At 40.1% G+C, this 25,264-nt stretch overlaps 1 protein-coding gene across 2 annotated transcripts in view; it reads right to left on the reverse strand.

The window, feature by feature from the left end:
• Clint1 (clathrin interactor 1) overlaps nt 1-24,028 on the reverse strand; it is a 49,606-nt gene extending 25,578 nt beyond the window's left edge. For both annotated transcript variants that reach the window (XM_069993920.1, XM_069993919.1), the window contains exons 1-2: nt 23,759-24,028; nt 273-377 (exon numbers count right to left, since the gene is read on the reverse strand). In XM_069993920.1, the coding sequence (XP_069850021.1) occupies nt 273-377; nt 23,759-23,799 (146 nt within the window). In that variant the 5' untranslated portion in view covers nt 23,800-24,028. The remainder of the gene's footprint in view (nt 1-272; nt 378-23,758) is intronic.
• Nucleotides 24,029-25,264: the final 1,236 nt, after the last annotated feature.

Here is a 25,264-nt window from a genome sequence, read left to right on the forward strand (position 1 = left end):
TCTAATAATTTTACTTCAAATGTTTTATATGCATTCTTCAAAATTCACATCATAATAAGCTATATATTCTTAAACTTCACCAAAACTTTTTAAGTTTTGAGCTGATTTTTAAGGAAAATGGATTTTAGGTAAAACTTTCTATATTACTATCTAAATAATTATGCAAAAATTTCATCTGGCAACTAAGTGGTGTAAAACTGAAAGCAAATTTCACATTTCTGTGTAAAGATACCTTGATTCTTTCTGCACTGCTGAGTCAAATTATCACTTACTTGGCAATCTCTCCCATGAGTTGCCCGGAAGGTCCCCAAGGATCATCATTCGTTGCTTCTCGAACCTTAGACTCGATCTCTGAATAATTCATAACCACATTGGTGCTGCAGAGAAAAAAAAATGTACACACATACGCACAAAGATTAGCATCAAAACTGAGAAACACATGAAAACTTAATAATGACACTACTGGGTGTCCTAACGAGCTACCTCTACAGGGAGGGGAAGGAGACATCTTTTGTGCACTAGTGACCCAAGGACACTACATAGCACATTTAAGTCACCTTTAAGAAGACTGCAATAGCCTTCAAAACTATGATATGAAATTACATTGGTCTTGGCATAAGTCCAGTAAAACAAAAACAAAAAAACTGGCTTTGAGTTAAATTCAAAAGGAAACTAGGACTCGGTACCAGTGGATCACACCAATAATCTTAGCTACTCTGAAGGGTGATATCTAAGGATGGAGGTTCAAAGCCAGTCCAGACATGAAAGTCTTTGAGACTCTTAGCTCCAATTAACCAGCAAAAATCCAGAAGTGGAACTGTGGCTCAAATAGCAGAGTACTACCCTTAAGCCAAAAAAGCTCAGAGATAGCACTTGGGCCCAGCCTGAGGTCAAGCCCCAAGACTGTCACCAACACCCCCCCCCCAAAAAAAAATAAAGGACACTGGATATGTTAGAGTTTTTTTTTTTTGAAATGAAACTAAGTAGCTTGTTTTCTGATCAAACTCGGTTTACATTCAGGCTCAAGCTTCATGTTCACAAAAATTTTGTAGAGTAAGTAAAAATTATATAACACTGAACTTGATCTCTATTGTTTTTAAAAAATGATAATTCAGATAAATGGTAAAATGTTTATGGTGCTCTACCAATGGTTAGAGCATCATACTTATCTTCCATGTCACTACATGGTCACATGGTCACGTAATACATTCCACCAGGAGATGGCATTTTTAACTTTCTTTTAAGATGTCAATAATGGTCAGGAACACAGACTAGGCCTAGAAGTGTGTGGCTCAGCATGAAATATGCAGTGTTCAAGCCCCAGTACCACCAAAGGCAGAAAGATCTGACTCTAAATCTCCAACACTTTGTGACCTTTGGAGAAGTTGATTAATTTCCTCCAATATAAAGTAGAAATAAACAAGAACATCACCCACAGGACTATCTCGTTGTATTTGGTAATAGCTGACAGACATCCTATAACTACTACGAACATTTTTAAATTAATATTTATTAAGAATTAGCTTTACAAATAGTATCTTAAAAATTAAGACATGAGATTGCAAAGTCTTTGGTTGTTAAAATGTACTCTGTCATGCTGCTATGAATCTAAGAATTCAAGTGCATTTTGAGAAGAATTTAAAAAGGACTAAAATTATGACATAATTCATTTTCTATCTAAAGCTCCAATTATTATTGCACAATTATTATAACAGACATCAGAAAATAGGGTATTTCAAATCTTCCCCTTAAAATTAAATCTTAGCCAGATCTCAGCCCTCAGGAGGCTGACTGAGGTCTGCGGCCAGAGGATTCTGGGTTCCAGGCCAGATAGAGGTTACATATTAAGACCCTGCCTCAACAAGAAATTAGTTATAATGCAAAAATCAGAAATTGGTAACTATTATATATACTCCCTTTTGCTTTTGTTATTAAATGTTCTTGTTTTATTAAAATAAGAGAGGTTTCATTGAAATTAGTACTCAAATCTCTCAGATATACAAATATTAACTTTAGAATGGTCACAGCAATTCCTCCAATTTCTTTAACCTTAGGGAAAAGACCTATAAGCAGGCTTAGGTCAAACTTTAAATGAACAATTAACTATGAACAAATACGACTTGCCAAGTCATAAAATAAATCTGGCTTTTAGATTTATAATACTGTTCTATCTAAGAAGGAAAAATTAAATCCTAGTATTTTCTTTCATACCCTGGAGAAAACTTACTCCTAAAATGCCAACTAGTTTGATAAAATAAATACAAAGCATTTCCCTGAGGCCAAAATAAATCCATAATCTCTAGTGCCTTTCAAGATTTAAGACTATTATTGAATGAATTTTCATAAAACTAACTCTATGGACAACAACTTTGTGTAAATGTAGAAGAGTGATTTTCCCCCTGATTTTATCAACAATGGAACCAAAATAAAAGCATGGCAGCCAATAACAGATTTGCAATTTAAGATGCCCACAGTGATGGGTTTCAGAATGCTTTTGTTTATCCTGGTGGCTAAAGAATGTATGGATCAGGCAGTTAAGTGTCAAAATGCAGCTGTGAAAATGAACAATAGCAATTAGGGATATAATTCACCCAAGCATTTCATCACCAAGAATGTACTTGAAAATCTTTTCACTGCTTAATTTGTTGGAGAACAAGATGAAAGGAGTTAATCTCCAGTCCCTGTATATAAAATACTTTCCCCAGAGCCTCCATAAATGCTGAAGTTTCAGCACACTACTTCCTTGTTCAAGCTACAGAAGCCCATGGGTCAGATGAGAATGCCCTACTTCGGCAACCCTTCACAAGATTTCTAAGGTGAAGGCCCTCAGTGGGTATGTGTACAGGGAGAGTGGCAGACTGCCAATGAGTTAAGAATCTCCATATTTCCTTGGTAGAAAAACAAAAAGAGCTCTTAGAATGTGTAATATAGTTATAAAGCACATCAACGATGGCTACAGAAACTATAATAACCAAAAATAACAGAACACTTCCACAAAGAAAATCAGGCCCTGTTTTAAAGCTATTTTTGAGTGAAATCATTGCTATTGGAAACTAGAAAGAATTCTTTCGAGATAAGATCTGATAAAAAAAATTCCAAAACAAGGCTATTTTCAAGCTTCATTTAATTCAGAAAGAAGCATAAACTAAAACCAAACACAACTAATGTTCAATAGTGTGACCATATTCCAGGTCGTTAAAAACAAGCTGGGCTGGGAATGTGGCTTAGTGGCAGAGTACTTGCCTGGCAAGCATGAGGCCCTGGGTTCAATTCCTCAGTACCACATAATCAAAAAATAAGTAAAATTAATTTAAAAACATAATCTAAGACAAAACACCTCAATTTCTCAAAAGGCAGAAATGGCACTGTGAACTTTTCCCATATTAATCCATGCCTAATTCATAATTTCAGTAACCTTTTTTTAAAAAAAAGGGAAAACAACACCATCTCCACAAAAAGGGAAAAAATTAAACATTTTGTATATAACAGGAAAGAGCAACTAGTTTTTTCTTTAAACTTCTATGACTGACAGAAAACATCCTAAGAATGGCTATTCCAGACACTAGAGGGGGCTCTCTGTTTTCTTAGTAGGCAAAATACAAACACAAACAAAATTCCAATACAATCTGTTTGTCTGACAAATTAATAGAATAATATCAGTAAGTTATGTACTCCTGTGATAACACTATAATGTAACAAGTGACCTTTGGGTTTGCACCAATCTTGAACTGAAACTTCTGATTTGAAAACCAAATTGTAGCTCCACACTGCCAAACATTCAGGCGACCGTTTTTGTGCCCTCCTTGTTAAAGGTTAGGAGTCTCGGGATACAGAACTTTGGACTTTCATTTCCTTTCACTGTAGTATTTGAAACCAAAAGATTCTGGTAACACCAATGTTACGATTATTATTTTTTTTTTTTTTTACTGTATACCAGTTTAAAACAGGTAGACAATAACTTAAAAAAAAAAGCTCATGCTACAAAAATTTCTAATTATTTTAAAATTTCTTATTACCACCTTTTATTACCACCACCACCAACAACCACCTTTTATTTCCAGGCTTTTACTTTTACTTTAATTTCTTCAAGCGTACACAGACATAAAAATGTTCTACTGGAGAGGAAAAGGTAAATGAAGAATGGCTGGGCAGCTCAGCAGTATTAAAGGACTAATGTTAGGCTGCAAAGGTAGAGGAAGAAAACAGGGACTGAGCACATGACGCTGCTCCTGCTTTCAAGATTTTACTACAAAGTCATTTTGAGCCACTGCTTTTTACAAGCATCATGGTTTATTTGTGTAAAGCTGTGTGCTGCTCCAACAGTGCTTGCACTGGCTTCTGCATTGGCTTCCAGACATGCCAGCAGGAGGAGGAAGAGATTCCCTAATGAGAGGACCTGGCTTCATACAGCCAACCCCCCATTCTCACTGATACTTAAGTCAACACCAGCTAAATTCCCCCCTCACACGGTGACTATGGTGTCTAAACAATACCAATGCTCAATTTGCCAAGGACAGATGATTCATGTGTTCATTACCAGTATTTACAGTGGCCCCCCCATATTCTAAAAGTGCCCATTAGACTGAATTATAACATGGTCATCACCTGAAAATTTCAAGCTTAAAAAAATCAGCACTCCAAAGCCCTACAATTCTAACCTATACATTAAAGAAATACTGTTCCTTTGCTAATAGAAAAGTTTCTATCAGATTTCAGGAAAATCTCTACCACTGATTCAACCACAGTTTGGGTAAGGCAAAAGTAACCAAGCTCACATTTAAATTTTTGAGATTCTTAACAACCAATATATATTCATCACTTACTATAAAAGTCCCCAAAGTATAAGTAGCAGAAGTAATAAACCTTAGGAATTTTCCCCCCAAAAATCCCATAAAAATCATTTCGTATAAAATTCAAGGTCAGAAAAAAATTATTATCTCAAATGAGGAAGCATTAAAGGAGTCAACAACTTTAGTGCCAAATGGTAAACCAGCATGGACATGTACAATGACACTGAAAAGATAAAAACTTACAGATGGAAAAACTAAAAAAGTCACTTTATATAACTCATTAAATGGTTACAACCCAACATAAAATCTTTTCTGGGGGGGGAAACACAAGGTACAATGTATAATTATTTTAATGCCTCAATAAAAATATAGGAATTAATCCAAAACAACTTAAAACTAGGATAGTAGTGGAATTTCTTTGCTTAAAGTTTCTCATTTAATTCTTTCCAAAAGGGACCAACATCTTGATCGCTATTAAGAATGACTTAAACTGGCAAGTTTTCAAGGAAAAAGTTTAGTAATTTATGTAACAGATGTGCAAGGAAAACTGTATGAGTGAGATAAGCCAAGAAAAACATCCTGATGTCCACGACTAAATTATGACCTATGGGAGGAAGCAACTATAAAATTACTTCCCTTTCCTTACTGCTTCAGTGGTTAGAAACGAAGTAACCCATTTCATAGCAGCCCATTTTCAGACATTAAAATGGAGCTTGACTATTCTAAAACACTAAAGAAAAATATACATTTATGTATTTTCCTAAATTGCTTTATGTTTCATATTTATATGAAAGCGAAGTAATACATACATTAATTGATCAATAATCTAATAAGATTATTGGGACCCAAATTGGTGTCTGGAATGCACCCATTTACTAGATGCACAAATTAATTATCACGTGCCTCAATTTCCTTAGTTAGTCCCTACATTATGTATTGCTATCATTATGGTGAATAAATGAAATGATACATGTAGACAGACAATTCAGCAGTTTTCTGACATTTCTTATTTTCAGGTTCAATGGCCTCAACCTAAAAATGCTGTAAATATGCTCTCTCACTGCTGAACTTGATAGTCATGGTAAGTAGCCCCCTGCTGACCCAATGTAAGGAAGAAAAAAGACTGCTACTAAATAATAATGGTCAAATAGCTGAAAATGAGTACCACTAAAAACAAGACGAGAACCTATATTCGAACCTATAATCCAGCATAGGACAACTGCTAAGGAGAACTGGTACCTGGAAGTTTATTTTTCATTCATTCCTTCATGGCAGATATGGGGTCTGAGGCTCACAGAACTACCTGTCAAAGAACCCTAAAAATAACCTGTTGATGTGGCATCAGAAAAACAGGTGGTAAAACTGATATCTAAAACAGCACAAGCCTGAAAGAACACAGAAAAGGGCTGACCCATTCATGTGCCTGAAAACTAGGAGAACAGAAGCGCTGCTTGGACAGCTAGGTTTCAGATTTCTTTAGTTCCAACAAAAGGTCTGTCACCTGACACGCAGCCCACAGGTTAACCCGGATACACTTAAGAGAGCAAAAAGATAGAGTTTGTGATGTTTCTTCATTCTCCAAAATGTCTGAAGATGATGGATAAGTATGAAAGAGCATTAACGATTTGATTTGAAAAGTTTCTTCAATCTCTAGTGTCTGACAATGACGAGAGACACTGAAGAAGAGGAGGAAGAGATTTGGGATTGTCACAAGCTCGTCTCAGAATGGACCCAGAGGGTCCAAAGCAAAGAGGAAAGGAGCTGAGGGCTTTGGGACCGCCTGCTGGAAAGCTGTTCAGGCTTTCTGTTCTCCCATAGTTTCCATTTCTCATTCTTCTTGGCCGCTTGCATTCCTCAATGCAGCTAGGTGCCTGGGCCCCTTTTCATGCATGCTAGGAGCAATGTGACTCACTGTTCATCCAACTTTCAAGTTGCTGTGCTCTTTAATTATTTGACTTGTTAAATAAACAAAAGTAGAGCTGATACTCACTATCTGTGAACTCCGTGCTGGCAAATTTGTCTACACCAAATTTCTACATTCACAGTGCTTTGTGGTTAGTCCTGGACACGTGCATGCAGAGCAGTAGAAAACCTCGACTAGCCCACTGCACAGATTCCCAGCGGAGGTCAAACAAGCTAACACTCCTGCGCTCTGCGTTCATTCTTTAAAGTGTCCTTCTTGTGGTCTTCTGGCAGCATGCTTTCCATACTTTGTGCTTTTCACTGAAGATCTGTGTTTAAAATGCCCACAAATGAGGTGCAGGAGCCTAAAGACTTGGATGCACCTTGTACAGAGGGCAAGTGTGTGACCTATGCGTCTCTCAGGCTTCAGCTATGAGGCTGAGATTGAGTCTTGCAGACTTTCTTCCCTGGCTGGCTTTGACTCCTTAGTTTCTGGATTTCAAACTCCTAAATAAGCTAGGATTACAAGCATGAGCCTCCAGCAGCCAGCTCTGTAAGTTTGTTGTTGTTGTTTTTAATTGCTGGAAAATGCTACTTTCAACATACATCCAGTTTTTTTCCCCCCAATTTAAGTCAAAAGATCTCTTATTCAATGAACTCTATTCAGTTTGTAAGGTACAAGAGTCCATATTTTGAGATATTAGCAGTTTTCAATACTTTTTCTGTGATGATCCTAGGGCTTGAACTCAGGGCCTGGGCACTGTCCCAGGTGGGTGTTCTACCACTTGAACCACTTCTGGATTTTTTTTGGGAAGTTAACTGGAGTTAAGAATATCATGAACATTCCTGCCCAAGTTGGCTTAGAATATCAAGCCTCAGATCTTGGCCTTCTGCCTAGCTAGGACTTCAGGCATGAACTACCAATACCTAGCTTCAATACTTATTTTTATAAACTCACAAAGGTATTTTAATTAGTTTGCTAAATAAAGTGCCAATACCCAGCATCTTAATCAGAATAGTGCTGCCATCATTGACCTTAAATCGCTCAGTAATCAGCTGTTAGTATAAACAATTCAAGAGCTAAAGACTGCAATACAATGAAAATACCTGCATTACAAGTGTAAGACTAACAGGAAATACTAGGAAGAATAGGTTCTATGAGAGCATTTTATTGACACAATCAAAACAATGATCTTTGATTTTTGTCTGTTTATAATGAACTAATTTAAGGAAGCAAGTTGCATTCTGGAAGGGAAAAAAGAACAGAGAGACAGCCTTCCTCATAAATCTTAAGATTTAAAAATGTAAAAGCAAAACTTATATTACTAAAAGGAAAAATATTAACACCGCATTTCCAAATAGCTGTTTGTCCCTTGTCAACTCTGTGAGCCATTAAGTAATCCTAAATATTAACAAGTACCAGCCATGACTTAATTATGACAAGTACCTCTTTGTATAATCAACTATCTAATCTCTATTTTTAAAACCTGTCCCACAGTCCCGGGACTGTGGGAAAATGGCTGATTAAAGACTGAAGCAGTGAAAATACGGTATAATCAGAAGCTGTAAAAGTATGTATTTTTAAAAAGGCCACAGGACAGTTTTATGAGGCTCCTACTGGCATAATTTGAATATCAAAATAAATAAGGACAGTGATAGATTATAACTTGACATAAAACCCAGAGGGAGGAAAGGAGGCAGGAAAATAATGACAATGATGGCTTTTGAGTGTATTCAACTTATAAACATGAGAGCATGGTAGAGCTGCCAGGGGGGTATCACTGCTTTTGGCTATAACACAGCAAAGACTGGTTGGTTCAAGCAAGAAATATCTTTGGTGACAGTTTGAGGAGAGGTCTCCACGTGGCTCCACATAAGACCATTTGTTGCAATGAGAATTAACAGTAATTACCTATTAGAGAAAACCGACAACATGTTGACAGAGTGAGTTTTCTAAGTCATTAATGGCCCATGCCATGAAAGACAAAGAAAGGTTAAGGAATTCTTAGCTGATGTACAGTCATGGCTACTGAATATAATACATGGTCCTGGATGGACTCCTGTTCTGCAGTGACAACTGACCATCTCCAAGAGGGGCGAGAAAGAACTCACATTTCTTCAAGAGATAAGCAGGCTGTGGCTGTGGGAAGGAATAATGGTTGTTTGCAGGAAGTGCACAGGAAGTACCGAGGCAAGCAGGCACCACATAGGCCATGGACCACAGGGTACAAGTACACAGATCCACAAAGGGGGAGGATGGTAAGCAGATATGTCAAACTTGGGGCATATGGGTAAAGGGTTGAGGTACCTTTTTACTATTCTTGAAACCTTAATTTCAAAATAGAATTTTAAGGGCTAGGATGTAGCTAAAGTGACAAGCTAAATAAAGTTAAAAAAAGAATCTTGGCTTTGAATGTCTAAGGTACCAGGTACATTACATGAAAAACAAAGTTTTACAAGAAATCTGTCTTAACCCATCACTGGAGGCTCACAACCACAATCATAGCTGCTTAGGAGACTGAGATCTGGAGGACTTCAGTTCAAGATCAGTCCAGGCAGAAAAGTTCATTAGTTTTCTCCAGCAACCAGGCGCTGGTGGCTCATGACTATAATCTTAGCTACTGAGAAGGCTGAGATCTGAGGATCACTGTATGAAGCCAGACTGGGCAAGAAAAGTCTAAGAGACTCTGAGTTCCACTATACTACCAAAAAAGCCAGAACTGGAGAATGGAGTTGTGGCTCAAGTGATACAGTGCTAGCCTTGACCAAGTTCAATGTTGGTGCCCAGGCTCTGAGTTCATGTTCCAAGTCCTGCACATTAAAAAAAAAAAAAAAAAAAAAAAAAAAAAAAAGCAAGCCGGGCGCTGGTGGCTCACGCCTGTAATCCTAGCTACTCAGGAGGCTGAGATCTGAGGATCGCAGTTCAAAGCCAGCCCGGGCAGGAGAGACCGTGAGACTCCTATCTCCAATAAACCACCAGAAAACCAGAAGTGGCGCTGTGGCTCAAGTGGTAGAGCGCTTGCCTTGAGCTGAAGAGCTGAGGGACAGAGCCCAGGCCCAGAGTTCAAACCCCATGACCGACCAAAAAAAAAAAAAAAAAAAAAGCAGAGCCAAAGGGCAGAGGCTCAAGCCTATAATCCTAGCTACTCAGAAGATTGAGATCTGAGGATAAAAGTTCAAAGCCAGCCCAGGCAGAAAAGTCTGTGAGACTCTTATCTCCAATTAACCACCAGAAAACTAGAAGTGGAATGGTGGCTCAAAGTGGCAGAGCCCTAACTTTGATCAAAAAAGCTCAAGGACAGCACCCAGACTCTGAGTTCAAGCCCCAAGACCAACCAAAGGGAGGAAAAAAAGCAAGGTTGCAACATTGGCTCAAGTGCTAGAGCACTAGTCTAGCAAGCACAAGGCACCCAGTTCAAACCCTGGTACTGGGGGGGAAACTGCTTCATTATAATGAACTGCCACTAAAATGAACAGTATAAAATGGTTAATTTTATGAAATATGACTTTTAGCTTATTAAGACCATTTGCACAGATGATTTGCTTTTCAGTAAATTGAATTTGTATTTTAAAACAATGGGGAGTGGGGGGGGAGGGCAAACTGATGTTTTTCTTATAAGGAGGTGTCATGTTAAAATGGCTCCACAAGGCAGATCAAATGTCCAAGGTATTCAAAGGTGCATACAGCTTAAGAATTTTATTTTCACTATACAGCTTAATTCTAATTTCTGCAACTACGGTAAAAGAGCCACTAAAATAACTTAAACAGTGAAAATTTGACATGATAAAAAAGATTTAAATTTTTTCTAAAAATATACCAGCATTTTAATTTCTCTTAATTAGAACTAAGCTGAAACAATGCTTTACTTTTTTGTTATGTCTTTTGGCTATCTCCCAATGGCAAGACTAAAGAAGCAAAAGAAACATGGAGAATATGGTAGTAAACGTCCCCACAATCTATCAATTCATTTAATTCTCTCAAGTCCTGAAAGGTAGGCTTTGTCCCCATTTTATACAGAAGTAGACGATTCCTTGTTCAATAATCCTAACACTACTCACTTAAAAATAAAACCAAAACCCAAAGAAATGTGATCAGCTTTGGCCCACTGGCAGTCAGCTATCTTTGACACAGGTGGCACCCTATGTGAAACATTAAGGTAGTTTTGTCGAAAGAATTTTGTTACCTACCCCTCAGAAGAAAAAACAGGCCTAAAGTCACAAAATCAGTAACCCTTAAAAAAACAGCTTCTAAGAGAAGAAAAGGAGACACCCTACAAGATAAATGTGTGAAAATCACATCTCTGTAGACACAAATGCTCAGTATTGTAGCTATAATGTTTTTTCCATTATTACTGTTAAATGCAGATGTACTGTCAAATGTCAACACTAATGGAGTATAATTCTAAAAAAAAGTCCTAAGGCAACAGAAACGAAAAATTCTATACACCAACAGTGGTTTGTGATGCCATCTTTGTGAACTATACTGACACTGTGTTTAAATTAAGCTACCATTTTCTGATTTTTCACCAGTTTCTACATTCAAACACACGATCAAATCCCCAAATGAGGTTCAACTTTTTTTTAACATGAAGAAAAGTTTCTAGAACCTTACTACTGAAAATTTGAAAGCTTTAAATTTATTTCTCCTTCAAGTTCTTTTTTAAAAAAATCTATACTTGAAATTATTTAACTTGAATGATTTGACTTTTTTAAAATTTAGAAGTGGCGCTGTAGCTCAAGTGGTAGAGCGCTCGCCTTGAGCTGAAGAGCTGAGGGACAGCTCCCAGGCCCAGAGTTCAAGCCCCACGACCGACAAAAAAATAAAAATAAAAAATAAAATAAAATTGTGTCGGTCCTAGTGCTTGAAGTCTGTCCTTAACCTTGGGGTCAAGGCTAGAGCTCTACTACTTGAGCCACAGCTCCACTTCCAGCTTTATTTTTGGTAGTTAGAGATAAAAGGCTCTTTGACTTTCCTACCTGAGCTGGCTTTGATCTGGGATCCTCAGATCTCAGTTCCTGAGTAGCTAAGATTATAAGCATGAGCCACCAACCAGCACCTTGCTGGACCTCTTTTCTTTTATGACGAAGGATTTGCTGGTGTCAGTTACCTAAGCCTGGAACTTCATGAAATGCGTTCTCCTCAACCGCCCTCATTTGACCTGTCTCCAAATTTTTATTGTTTGACATCTTATTTTTTGTTTTACCTTCCTCTAGGAAAATATGCAAACACACACAATAATTTTTTTAAATGTTGTTGGCACTGGAGTTTGAAATTAGGACCTTGAGCCACTTGTAGGCTTTCTTGGCTGGCACTACTCCAGCCCTGTCTCAGCCCAAATACACACTTTTTTTTTTTGGCGGGGGGGGGGGGGGGTGCGGGGTCATGGGGCTTGAACTCTGGGCCTGGGCGTTGTCCCTCAGCTCTTCAGCTTAAGGCTAGCGCCCTACCACTTGAGTCACAGCGCCACTTCTGGTTTTCTGGTGGTTTATTGGAGATAAGAGTCTCACAGACTTTTCTGCCCGGGCTGGGCTTTGAACCTCAATCCTCAGATCTCAGCCTCCTGAGTAGCTAGGATTACAGGCATGAGCCACTGATGCCCGGCCCAAATACACACTTTAAATGTCAGGCTCTCCTCCTTCAAGATACTATGTTCAGCACTGGAGTTTTCTAATCTCTCTGAGGTTAATATGGACATCATACCATTCTAAACCCATTCAGTTTCTTTATCATGTACAGCTTTCAAGAGCTATGAGCCACACATAGAACCTTACAATCTGTCTCATGGCCGTTCCAAACTCTGACTAAGGATAGCCACAAAGTATTTTGTTATAGAATAACATTAACTATTTATAACCTATGCCAAAATATAGTATCTAGGCAGAGTCTAAGGAAAATTATTTCTAATGATCCATAAATAATGAAATGCTGAAACAAGGATACAGGTTGACCCATTGTAACAATGAGATGTACAACATATTATGTTGGGGGCTGGGAAGGTGGCTCAGTGGTAGAGCACTTGCCTTGAATGCATGAGGCCTTGGGTTCGATTCCTCAGTTCCACATAAGCAAAAAGAAAAAAGCCAAAAGTGGTGCTGTGGCTCAAGTGGTAGAGTGCTAGCCTTGAGCTGAAGAGCTGAGGGACAGCGCCCAGGCCCAGAGTTCAGGCCCCATGACTGGACCCCCCCCCCAAAAAAAAAGAGCTTCAAGATACTATGTTGAAAACTAACTTTACAACTTGGGCGTGGGGAGGGAGGAGTTGGGGAGGTGGGGAGAGAAGGGATAGTAGGGGAAAAACAAAGGAGGGACTAACAATGCTCAATAGGAAATGTACTCATTACCGTACTCATGTAACTGTAACCCCTCTGTACAATATCTTTACAATAAAAATATTAAAAAAGAATTTTCTATAAAGGTATGTATGAATCAAATTAATGTAACAGTACTACAAGCATATCAACTGAGCACAACATAGAGGTATGGATTAAGAAGTTTTTAAAAGTTATGTAGGTTGCTCACAGGAGACTACTGGTTCTGATGAACTTTGGTAGAGTATAAAAAAGACTAAAAAAGTTCTAAAAGGAGATAATCTTGATTTAAATCTGAACTATCTGGACAGCCTATCTTAGTTTCTAAAGCTCCTGGACTTCCTGTACCCAGTTCCCTTATCAGATAATCGTAGGTTAAGAGTACCATTGTATTTCTGGCATGGCCAAGGGCTCAATTAATACTGGCCTTTTCATTTCATTTTTATTTATTTTTTGTCAGTCGTGGGTCTTTTTTTTTGTCGGTCCTGGGGCTTGAACTCTGGGCTTGGGCACTATCCAGCTCTTCAGCTCAAGGCGAGCATTCTACTGCTAAAGTATAGCGCCACTTCCCGTTTTCTAGTGGTTAATTGGAGATACGAAGTCTCACGGAATTTTCTCCTTCCTGAGCTGGCTTTGAACTGTGATCCTCAGATCTCAGCCTCCTGAGTAGCTAGGATTACAGGCGTGCCACCAGTACCCAGCTATTATTTTTTATTTCGGTGCTTGTACTGGGGCTTGAACTCAGGGCCTTGAGCTCTCACCTGGCTTTTTCACTCAAGTCTGATGCTCTTCTTCTTGAGCTATGCCTCCAGTGCCAGCTTCTTGCTGGTTAACTGAAAATAAGGAGTCCTATGCAGGTTGATTTAGAACCATGTCTCTCAAATCTTAGCTTTCTATGCATGTGAGATTATAGGTGTGACCCACCAGCTTGTTCATAGCTGGCACTCTACCACTTGAACCATGCCTCCAGCTCAGCTTTTGGCTGGTTAAATGGAGAAAGTGTCTTCTAGACTTCTCTGTCCCATTTGGCTTTTGCAATCCTCCAGGTCTCAGCTTCCAGAGTAACTAGGAATATAGGTATGAGCCATTTGCACTTGGCTAACTTAATAAGAACCATTCTTCCGCTGTCTGGAGGGTAGATTATATAGTTAAATTTTTTATTTAGCTTCATGAGAAATGAGCCACATGTCAAAACCCCATTTAGTAGCAAACTTCAACAAACTAAGGATATTATTTAAGTAGCCTAACTGCAAATAACACATAGTTTTACTCATACAATTATATGTCAATTTAAAAATGACAAATCATGCTGGGGATATAGCTCATGGTAGAACACTGGCCTAAGAGGCACAGACCCCGAGTTTAAACCTCAGTACTTAAAAAACATACAAACAAACAAAGAAATAAAAAGAAAGAAAAGATAAGTCAGTTAAGGCTGATGGTACAGGCCCCTAGCACATGGGAGATTTGACACAGGAGGATTGGGAGAGTTCTAGGCCAGCTCGACCTACAAAATGAGACCTTGTCTCAAAAACCCAAAATAAAAAAGAAGACAAAAATGACGAAAGTTAACAGAAAAAGCACAGTATGCTTGTTTGCATTTTTCTTAAAGACTTACTAAAAATAAAGAAAAACAGGAAACTAAACTTTTTATATCATTTTCTACTAGAAAAAAATGTGACTATGTGGATGAGAATTCTTGAGTGAAATATTCAGCACAAAAGCTCATATGCACATTTAAAGAATAATGGTAAGTTTGTGTGAAAGCTACTAACACTATTTCAATTAGAATTATAAGCAACATTTGAATACACCCAAAATGATGCCAAAGATGATACTTTAGATTTTTCTTTTTTTTTTTTTTTTTTTTGGGGGGGGGGTCCGGTCGTGGGGCCTGAACTCTGGGCCTGGGCGCTGTCCCTCAGCTCTTCAGCTCAAGGCTAGCGCTCTACCACTTGAGCCACAGCACCACTTCCGGCTTTTTTTCTGTGGTGCTGAGGAATCAAACTCAGAGCCACATGCATGCAAGGCAAGCGCTCTACCACTGAGCCACCTTCTCAGCCCAAAGCTTTAGATTTTTCTTAAGTGAAGTACAAGTCATGTAAGGTTATGATAGCACATGAACAAAATCACTTGTATTTCAAATTTCATTAGCTTAATCTACCCAAAAGTCCTACTGGCTACATATTGGCTCCAATATGGGAATGCTATGTTCCTTTACCTGTACTTAATTTTCAGGCTACAGGTGCAAAAGATAACCTTGCCAATCTGGGTGAGTGGGTGGAATCGTCAGAAAGTCCTTCTTGCAGCATCCTCTCTCTTTACAGTATAGACTGTTCGTTTACTGCTAGAGGCTAAGGATATGGAATCATGTATTTTGGAGGGTATTATTCTGTTCCTTAGGAATAAATTGTCAACTCCAATTTGCATTCATCAAGTAAAATTTTTTTGTTTTGAAAGCAATGTTTTACATTAGCAGTATTTTTTTTTCCAGCTTGAGAAAACAAGCTGAACAAAACAGTGCAAAAACTGACAGGTGGAAGTTGCAAGAAGTCTTTCCAAAGACTATATTCCTCAACATGTCTTTCAAAAGAATATTTCTGCAATATGACCTACAATTAAAGTAAAAAAGCCTTTCTGATTTTGTAATAACACAAGATACATACAACAGAAGTATGTTAAGTAAGTTTTCTGTTCTTTTAGTTAAGAGATCAACTTAGTTCTACTGTTTTAAGAGAAAGGCTGGGCCTTGTGATGATGCACATTGGTACTCCTAGCCCTGGGGGAGGAAGGGGGCGAGTGAAGACTTTGAGGGTAGCCTGGGGGACACACAGTTCTAGGTCAGCCTATACTACACAGTGAGACTTTGTCTCAAAAATAACAAAAAGACTAAGGAAAAAGGTTTAGGGAAAAATGTCCAATGAAAATACTGAGTTTATGGGCTTACCGCACAGTTCTAATACTCTTGTAAATAATCTAACAATCTTTATTCTTTCATTGTACTTCTTTGATTTGCTTGTGTTACTGATTATTCTGTGCATAACACTGTAGCAATAACTTGTTCCAAGAGTTTACTTTATGTCAAGCACAAGACTAAGGGTTTCATACTTAATCCTCATGAGCTTGTAGAAAGTATCATCATTTGTTTCATAAAGAAGGAAAATCAGATACCAGTCTAATGTCCAGGACTACTGCTGGTCAGTAAGGTCCTAACATTTCTATTAATTTCTCATCTCTGAACCACTACTGGCTTCCCAGATCCTTTAAACACTTTCTGGAGGTACCTGGCTAGCAAATTACTATAAATACCTAGATGGACAGGCATACATAATGAGGCTAAATAGTGTTCAAAAAAGAATAAAAAGTTAAATATGGTGGCCCAGAAATTGTGTAATTCTTATAATAAATATCAGAAGTATATATATAAAAAAAAAACTTTTAGCCCGGTTCCAGTGGCTCACTCCTGTAATCCTAGCTACTCAGGGAGATCTGAGGATCGAGGTTCAAAGCCAGCCCGGGCAGGAACACCCATGAGACTCTTATCTCCAATAAACCACTAGAAAACCAGAAGTGGCACTGTGGCTTAAGTGGTAGAGCACTAGCCTTGAACTGAAGAGCGCGGGGACAGCGCCCAGGCCCAGAGTTCAATCCCTGTGACCAACAAAAAAAAACAAAAAACTTTTAATTTGTTCAGTAGACTCCTGCCCCCGAATTGGAATTTGAATTGGATTAACTGACTAGATATAAATACCAATTTATGGGCAATACAGAGGAGAGAAACATTTAAATAACACTATAGGAGTGCAATAAACTAAATCTAGATAGAAAGAAATACAAATGATCCAGTTTCTTCAACAGATAAGCAGCAAAAGGAAGAAAAAACAAGTATAGTTTGAGCCTACAGATTAAGAAAATGGAGCAGGGAGCCGGTGGCTCATGCCTGTAATTCTGGCTACTCAGGAGTCTGAGATCTGAGATTGTGGTTCAAAGCCAACCTGGGCAGTAAAGGCCGGAAGACTCTTATCTCCAATAAACCACTCAGAAAACCGGAAGTAGTGCTGTGGTTCAAGTGGTAGAGTGCTTGCCTTGAGCTGAAAAGCTGAGGGTCAGTGCCCAGGCCCAGAGTTCAAGCCCCACAACCGACAAAAAAAAAAATGGAGACAGGACTGGGGAGGGAGCTCAGCTGTTGCACCTGCCTAGTATGTATGCAGCCCAGATTTCTTATCCAGTATAAGAGGAGGAGAATATAGAATCAAGAAATGTGTGTACCAATCAGAAGCATTAGAAAAGAATTATAAGCTGAATGCTGGTGTCTCACACCTGTATTCCTAGCTACTGAAGAGGCTGAGATCTGAGGATCATGGTTTGAAGCCAGCCCAGGCAGGGGGAGGGGAAATATATATACCTATATATACCTATATATATATATATATACACACACACACACACACACACACACACACACATATACATATATATAAATATATATAAACTTTATTGTTGTTGTTTTTGAGGTGTTGTACAGAAAGGTCACCATTTCATAACTCAGGTAATGAGAAGTTTTTGTTGTTGTTTGGCCAGTGTTATCCCTTCCTTTGTTTATCCCTGTTTCCCTATCTTACCCTGGTGCACAAGTTACATATTTCACCAGTCTCTTCTCTCCAATCAAATACCAAAAAAGCTGGAAGTGGTACAGTGGCTCAGGCGGTACAGTGCTAGCAAAAAGCTCAGCAACAGCACCTGGGCCCTGGGTGTGTTCAACCCCAGGACTGGCACAAAAAAAAAAAAAAAAGAATTATGAAACAATTAAGAAATGAATTCTTGGGCAGGGAAGGTGGCTCAGTGGCAGAGCACTTGCCTTGCATGCCTGAGGCTCTGGGTTCGATTCCTCAGCACCACATAAGCAAAAAGGAAAAAAAAAGCCGGAAGTGACACTGTGGCTCAAATGGTAGAATGCTAGCCTTGAGCTGAATTGCTGAGGGACAGTGCCCAGGCCCAGAGTTCAGACCCCCCCCCCCAAAAAAAAAAAAAGAATTCTTCCAGGTATGGTGGTACACACCTTAATTCCAGATACTTGGGGTCAGGACTGAAGTTCAAATCTAGCTCCTGCAAAAAGTTAGTAAGATTCCATCTCAAAAAAACAAGCCAGGAGTAGTAGCTTATACCTGTAATTCCAGCTAGCAGCAGGTATAGGAAGGAACACTGAAGCCAGAGGGCAACTCCAGGCAAAATAGGAATAGAGAGTGGCTAAAGTGGTAGAGGACGTTTGAAATTAGGAATCACCTTTTATTTAAAAGAGGATAGCGGTATTGTTATGATCATAATAATGTGATCTTTACCTGTTAGGAAGTGAGCTATTGACAGATGAAGTGATATGGTACTTGGGATGTGCTTCCAAATAATGTAACAAGGTGGGTAGCTGGGAGTACAACCCCTGCAGGACTGAGATGTGAGTGTATCTGGGCCCATGCAAGTTCGTGGCTATTGTTCCTCCATTTTTTAAAATATATTTGAATTTTTGCATAATAAAAGCTAAAAATATATTCCAGTGATATGATACATCTGAGTGTAAAAGGTGAAACAATAAAAGTCCTAGGAGACGAAAGTTACTTAAGCTGTCCATGATTTCTCTTTTCTTAAATTACCCAACAATGTAAACACATGGGAAAATAATAGAATGCAGAAACGACTCCACTATCATGCCATACTTTAGTAGCAGTAGTAAGTGATACTAGTAAGTGACACTTAAAAGGCTAAGTGCCTGTATCAGTAGAGGGATAAAAAGCTACTTATGAACTAAAACTAAAGGACACAGGAAAACGTTAAGAGGCAGGTAAGTATTTTTAAAAAGCATGCTGAGGACCCAGGAAGTGACTCAAGTAGCAGAACAGCTGCCTCACAAGTGTGAGGCCCTGAGTTCAAACCCAGACATCCAACCAATAAATGTTTACAGTAAAAAGCACCTTGACAACTAGCATTCCATAAACTAATGTAAATACAGAAAATCACCCTCAAGAAATGCTGGAAGGGCTGGGAAGGTGGCTCAGTTGTAGAGTGCTTGCTTGCCTCACATTCATGAGGACCTGGGTTTGATTCCTCAGCACCACATAGGCAGAAAAAGCCAGACGTGGTAGAACACTTGAGCTGAAGAGCTGAGGGACAGCGCCCAGGCCCAGAGTTCAAGCCCCACGACCAACTGAAAAAAAAAAAATGCTGCATTTTTCTTTCTTTGGAATCAAATTCTTAATATCTTTCTTTGGAAAGATATTAACTCATCTTTCTTTAGAATCAAATTCTTAATATCTACTTGTATCCAGTTACCAGAAGACAAGAAAGATAATTAACTCATTGTTTCAGCAATAACAATGATGAGCTCAGAGTAAGTTGTTTTAGGAAGATTAGAAAGCTGACAGTCAACTTCTTTTTGCTTTCAAGTTCCAAGAAGCAAACTGAACAGAGATTTACTGGTAAGATAGGCAAAGGCCACAGAAAGAATAGCAAAACCAGAGATACTTTTGTGTTGTGGCATATTCACAGTGGTATGTTTTTCTTGAAAGCAGATACTGCACTTTCCAAGTTCAGCAAATACAGTACTAACCCAAGATGCAAGTCATGTATTATCTGTTAAATTACTGAGGAAACTGACACTTAGGAAAGCAAGTTTCTCCCAGTAAGGATGGTTAGACTAGAACAGTAGCTTCTACACTTCCTTTTCTTTTTGGGGTCCGGTCGTGGGGCCTATACTCTGGGCCTGGGCGCTGTCCCTCAGCTCTTCGGCTCAAGGCTAGGGCTCTACCACTTGAGCCACAGCACCACTTCCAGCTTTTTTCTTTTTGCTTGTGTGGTGCTGAGGAATCGAACCCAGGGCCTCAGGCATGCAAGGCAAGCGCTCTACCAATGAGCCACCTTCCCAGCCCTCTATGCTTCTTAAGTAGTTGAATACCTAGGAATGTAAACAAATACACACCAATAAAATAACTAATGGGAAGATGCAAGCTATGAGTAAGAGAATTAATATAAAATGGATTATTCATGGCTGATACTTTAGGACCTGTCACAAGAAGGGCTGCTGACACAGTATGCCAGCTCCATAAGGAAGAAAAAGAAGGGCTGGTCAGGCTAGCACAGTAAAGGACAGTCCGGACCCACCACCCTGTCACCTTCACTGCAATTCCCAACTTCACTACAATCTCCAAGACTGGAGGAAAATATAAGCGAACTGCAGCAACTTTCAGTTGGTACCATGGTGAGATTACAGATTACAATTGTATCTCATTTTACTCCAGCTTCAAAAATCAGATGACTGACACTAGTCAAGCTGCTGCCAGCCAGTGGAAGTGGTGCCATTTATCCTTTCTGGCCTAGCTATGTGTGAGAGGAAGCTACCATCCCAAACTCTGGCTGGCCTGGGCTTTAACTATTTCCTCTCAGTTCCATAACTGAACAGATCCATTTAAAACTACCAAGGTGCCAGGTGCAGGTAGCTCTTGCTTGTAATCCTAGCTACTCAGGAGGCTGAGGTCTGAGAATTGTGGTTCAAAGCCAGTCCAGGCAGAAAGTCAGTGAGACTCTTCTCTCCAATTAACCACCAGAAAAACGGAAGTGGTGTTGTGGTTCAAAGTAGTAGAGTGCTAGTCTTGAACTCAGGGACAACATGTAGACCCCAAGTTCAAGGACCACAATTGACCAAAAACAAACAAAAAAAACTACCAAGGAATGCAACAACTGTGGAAAAGATCCCCTTAGTTCGTTCATTCATTTGTTCCTTCCTTCCTCACTTTAAGATGCCCAAAGCCAATGTGTGGAATGCATCATTATACTTAAGAACTGCTGCCATACTGAATCCAAGGGTCCTCCAGTCAGGGAACACATTTTGAAAGAGTATATATATTTCTTTTGAAGTCTCACTGGACAGGAGTACACACTGCAAATTCTCATTTTCCTGAGTCACTGGTTGAACTTATTTTTGGCTTAGAGCATTTAAATATAACATTTATTGATTAGCATTTTCGGTTTATTTTTTGCAGTCCTGGGGGCTGAACCTGACCCTTTCACGTGTGAGCAGGCTCTCTACCACCGAGCTGCATCCCCAGCCTCATAGCCCTTATCTCTGAAGGACACTACTTTCCAATTTTTTTTCCTGTTTTAAAATATTAGTTAAAATTATTTTTCCTTGATGGAAACTCATTTCTTTAAACACCCTCTGAACCTCAAACAGGTCTTATGCTATTGCAATCTTCTCATTTTATAGATAAGGAATCCCAATTTGGAGATCTATGTCATTCTGCTTCAAACCAAACATACTACCAGTTAAAAGGTCAGTGTTTGAATATGAACCTGTCTTCTTCAAAGTCCCTAACCAGTGGTCATTCCATGCTATCACTCTATGGACCCACTTAGAGCTGCCCTTAGTCCTAACCTGCTTCCTCACTTCACTGTTCAACCAGCCATTCTAGGGATCTGTCACTTTCCTTATGGAACCATAAGGTGTCCGGTCTCCATGGACACAGTGCCACAGTCCAGGGTTCTGCAAGACACTTACATCTAGGTAAGGTATTCCTTTTTTGCCAATGAAAGGTGCAAATCAAAGTCAGTCCAACACTGCCATCAAAGTCAGTCCAACATTGCCATGTCCTGATCTTAATGTCAGACAGCAAGAAAGCTTTGACAAGTTCTTGGTGGCCATATTCTATGTGTTTCAATAACCTGCTGGAGCCTATAATGGACAGTAATGATAGTCAACAGAAATAAGTTATTTTCACCACAGCACTTCCATTAGATGAGGTGGTAACTACTTGCATGGCAAATTTATTGTAAAGAGGAGCATCAGGGTGATACTGACAAACCGGAAAGGAGCAGCCTTGGCAGAATTATTTCCTCAATGTCTTCTAAAGAATGTGCAGCCTTCTTACCTCTTTAAGTACCACAAATGCAGTCCTTTAAAACTAGGTGTTTCTCCTGTTATCCTCTGATTCAGAGATAAAGAGTTAGCTTTGTAGAGACCTCATCTGACTTTTAAAACTAAGCTATTGGTATCCTGCTCTTTATGCAACATTAAATAACCAAGGAACTGGATCTGGAAGAGAGCCATTATTTTATCTTTGACCAACAAAAACAAAGGGTGGATAAATACTACCACAGCTCCAAATAAGTATCTAAAGGCTTAATGGTCAAATGAGTAAATTATAAAGAAACGTTATGAAAGCAAATAAATCACCTCTCAAGCTTGGAGCTTCTTTCTTAAATGAGGTGGTTTTCCTTTAAGTGCAGACACTGCTAAGAGTTTAGAAGTACACTGATAAATTGTGTTAAAGTTGTTAAAGACAATCTAAGTCCTTGGCCCAAAAACACTGGGTACCAGTGTTTTCATTTTTCACCAGAGAAAACTGGGGTATTGGAAGGTTAAGTAACTTGCCCATAGTCACTAAGCTTGAACCCAGCTTTGTGGGTTCTGAAGCCCACACTCCTTGGGCACTTACTCTAGTGCTTTCTTGGTAGCCAACAAACCCTTAACAGTTCAGTCAAACTCTAGGTCCATCTGATATATTATCCAAACCACTTGGAATTATTTGTTAGCTTAAGTCAAGAAAAGTTTGTTATCCACACTTCCTGATTCTAGGTTGGGGTGGTGGCGGCACAGATGAATTGTTTTTTCTTACAATTATTGCACAACCACTAAAACCCAAAAGGAAAAGGACTGATTAAATTCTTCAACTTTTATTTCCTGCTGGCCTAGAAGGTCTTACTGTTAAACAGCAGATATACCCAGCTTAAATACCAAGCTTTTCCCAGTGTACTAAGATCCTAAAGTAATTTCAATTTTGAAGGAGATTAGTACGTATTGGTTATTTTATCTGTCAGGGAAGTTAAAAGGTCAATGAGACAAGACACCCAGAATTTTTTTTTTTAAAGGTAACATAGACGTCTCAATTTAAAGGAATTAAAAGTGGTGCATCAAGAAACGAGGCACAGGGGAAAAGTTAGAGGGAAAAAGAATCACAAGAAGCGATATTATTACATAGCGATCAACTCTCACTCGGGTTAGAAAACATCAAGACCGGGTGAGCCTCCTCTTGAGTAACTTCAGCCTGACCACAAAGGCCACTTGTTACACCTACCAACCCAAGCCAACACTTCAGTTTCTTTAGGACTGGGGGGGTGGGGGAGTGGGGGGGAGGGAGGGGGAGAGAGAAGAGTGCAGCAAGGTGCAAGACACACACCCGATCAGGTTCACGATCTTTCTGTACTACATCCTGATGGACACAGAATGCACAAGACAGAGAGAGCAGGGTGACCCCAATCCCCCCCCCCCCAAGCTTTCCTGCTGCCAGCGAAGAAACCAGGACAGTCCAAGGCGGGACAGTGACCCAGCTCCAGACTGCCTGCCCCTTGTCCTCTGGCCTTGGGCATCCGTATTCAAGGTTGGGGGGTAGGGTAGAGTAGGGTAGGGTGGAGGGTGGGGGGTGACAAGGAAAGGAAGTGCCCGGCAAGGGGGGGGGGTAAAGAGGATGGTTGGAGGCGTGTGTGTGTTTGTGTGTGGGGGTGGTGGCGTGGGAAGGGGGGAGGCCCAATTTTGCCCAGTGGGACGAGGGCCCAGGCCAGGGAGGGAGCCGGCCGCCGCCATGATGGGGCTGGCCGGGGAGGGGGGGCGTGACGCGGAGGACCCCCCCCCGCGCAGGGCCGGCTCCCCTTCCTCCTGCTTCTGTCCCCCGCGTGGGCCTCGGTCACAACTGCTCCCCCCCCCGCGCCACGATACTCACGCTTTGTCCACCAGCTCCCGCACCTTCCACATGTTCAACATCGTGCCCCACGCGGGCCGGGCCGCCGTCTCCCTGTCCTGCTCCCCACGGACCGCGGAACACTACCGTGCCGGGGCAGGTCCAGGTCAGACACGGGGTGGGGAAAGGGTGAGGGGTGGGTGGGGGTCGCCGCCGCCGCCTCCTCCAAGTCGCCCCCTCAGTCCAGATCCTTCCCCTGGCCACAGCCGCGGCGCCGCCGGTGACACGTCGAGACGCGGCGGCAGAAGTGCTGCGTGGACCGGAAGTGCCGGGCTTTCCGCCCGTGGCGCGCGCGGCACTCTGGGATTTGTAGTTTTTAAAAATCGTTTTCGAGCCCTGAGCGTTGGCCTACTGTCCCTAGACCTACTGTAGATCCAGAGTTGCCCGGTGAGGCCTATAAACGTTTCTGATCACCTTCAACTGTGAGGATCTAGTCACACTCCAAACTTTGCAAGTGTAAAGTGTTGATGATGTTGTTAATGATTGGACAGAAGTGCCACTGGGACGTGTGTTCTTGGCTGAGAGGAACCGTATTTGCTTCCGAATGTCCCAACAGACTTGTATCTCTGAACCTTGGTTTCCAGACCTGTACATTGAAGAAATTGTATTTAAATTCCTTTGCTGCTTCCAATTCTGTGATACAAGGAGTTTATATTTAAAGTTACCTTATTATAAAACCCCAGAAACTCAACTCACAATTTATGAGAAACTAAAAGATAACACACACACACACACACACACACACACACACACACACACACACACACACAAACACACGTAGATTAAAAAAAATCACTTTATATATGATACCACCAAGAATTTGGCATGTTTACTTTTTTTGTGTGTGTGTGCAGTACTGGGGTTTGAACTCAGGTCCTCTGGCTCAGTAGGCAGATGCTACTCTACCTGGTCCCGATGGCTCACTCCTAGATGGTCACTACACACTCAACGGTTCCACTTATGGGCTCCCATATAGCTGAAATGATAGGCAAACGCCACCACCCTAACTTGTTGGTTGATAAGGTTTGTCATTAACTTTTTGCCTAAACTGGCGTCCAAATGAGATATTCCCAATCTCTGTCTGGGGTTGCAGGTGTGAGCCACCCTCCCCAAATAAGTTTGCTATCTTAAAGGGTAAGTATGCACAGTGCTTTCAGGTTTTGTTGCGTGGTTGTCATCTCTTCATATTTCACCTGTTTTTTTTTTTTTCTGTCAATGCTTATAATAAAAGCTTCAGGTAAACTTAACTCTTACCCAACTGATTATATCATCTAGTTCTTTTCATTGTACATCTATTATCACTTTAGTGTCACAAATAGGGAATACAGTTTGGGGTCCCAGTTCTCTTGGAGCTTATTAGAGGTCACTGGAGGAAATAGTAATCAAGAAAACATTCAATTACAGGTTGTAAATACTTGAGGAAAACAAAAAAAATAAAGCTACACCCTGTGGTGTTAAAGGAAATAACTTTAGGGACTGTATCTAGCT

This window comes from Dipodomys merriami, unplaced genomic scaffold, assembly GCF_024711535.1.
Source record: "Dipodomys merriami isolate MVZ:Mamm:240054 unplaced genomic scaffold, mDipMer1.0.p SCAF_44, whole genome shotgun sequence".
Lineage (NCBI taxonomy): Eukaryota > Metazoa > Chordata > Mammalia > Rodentia > Heteromyidae > Dipodomys > Dipodomys merriami.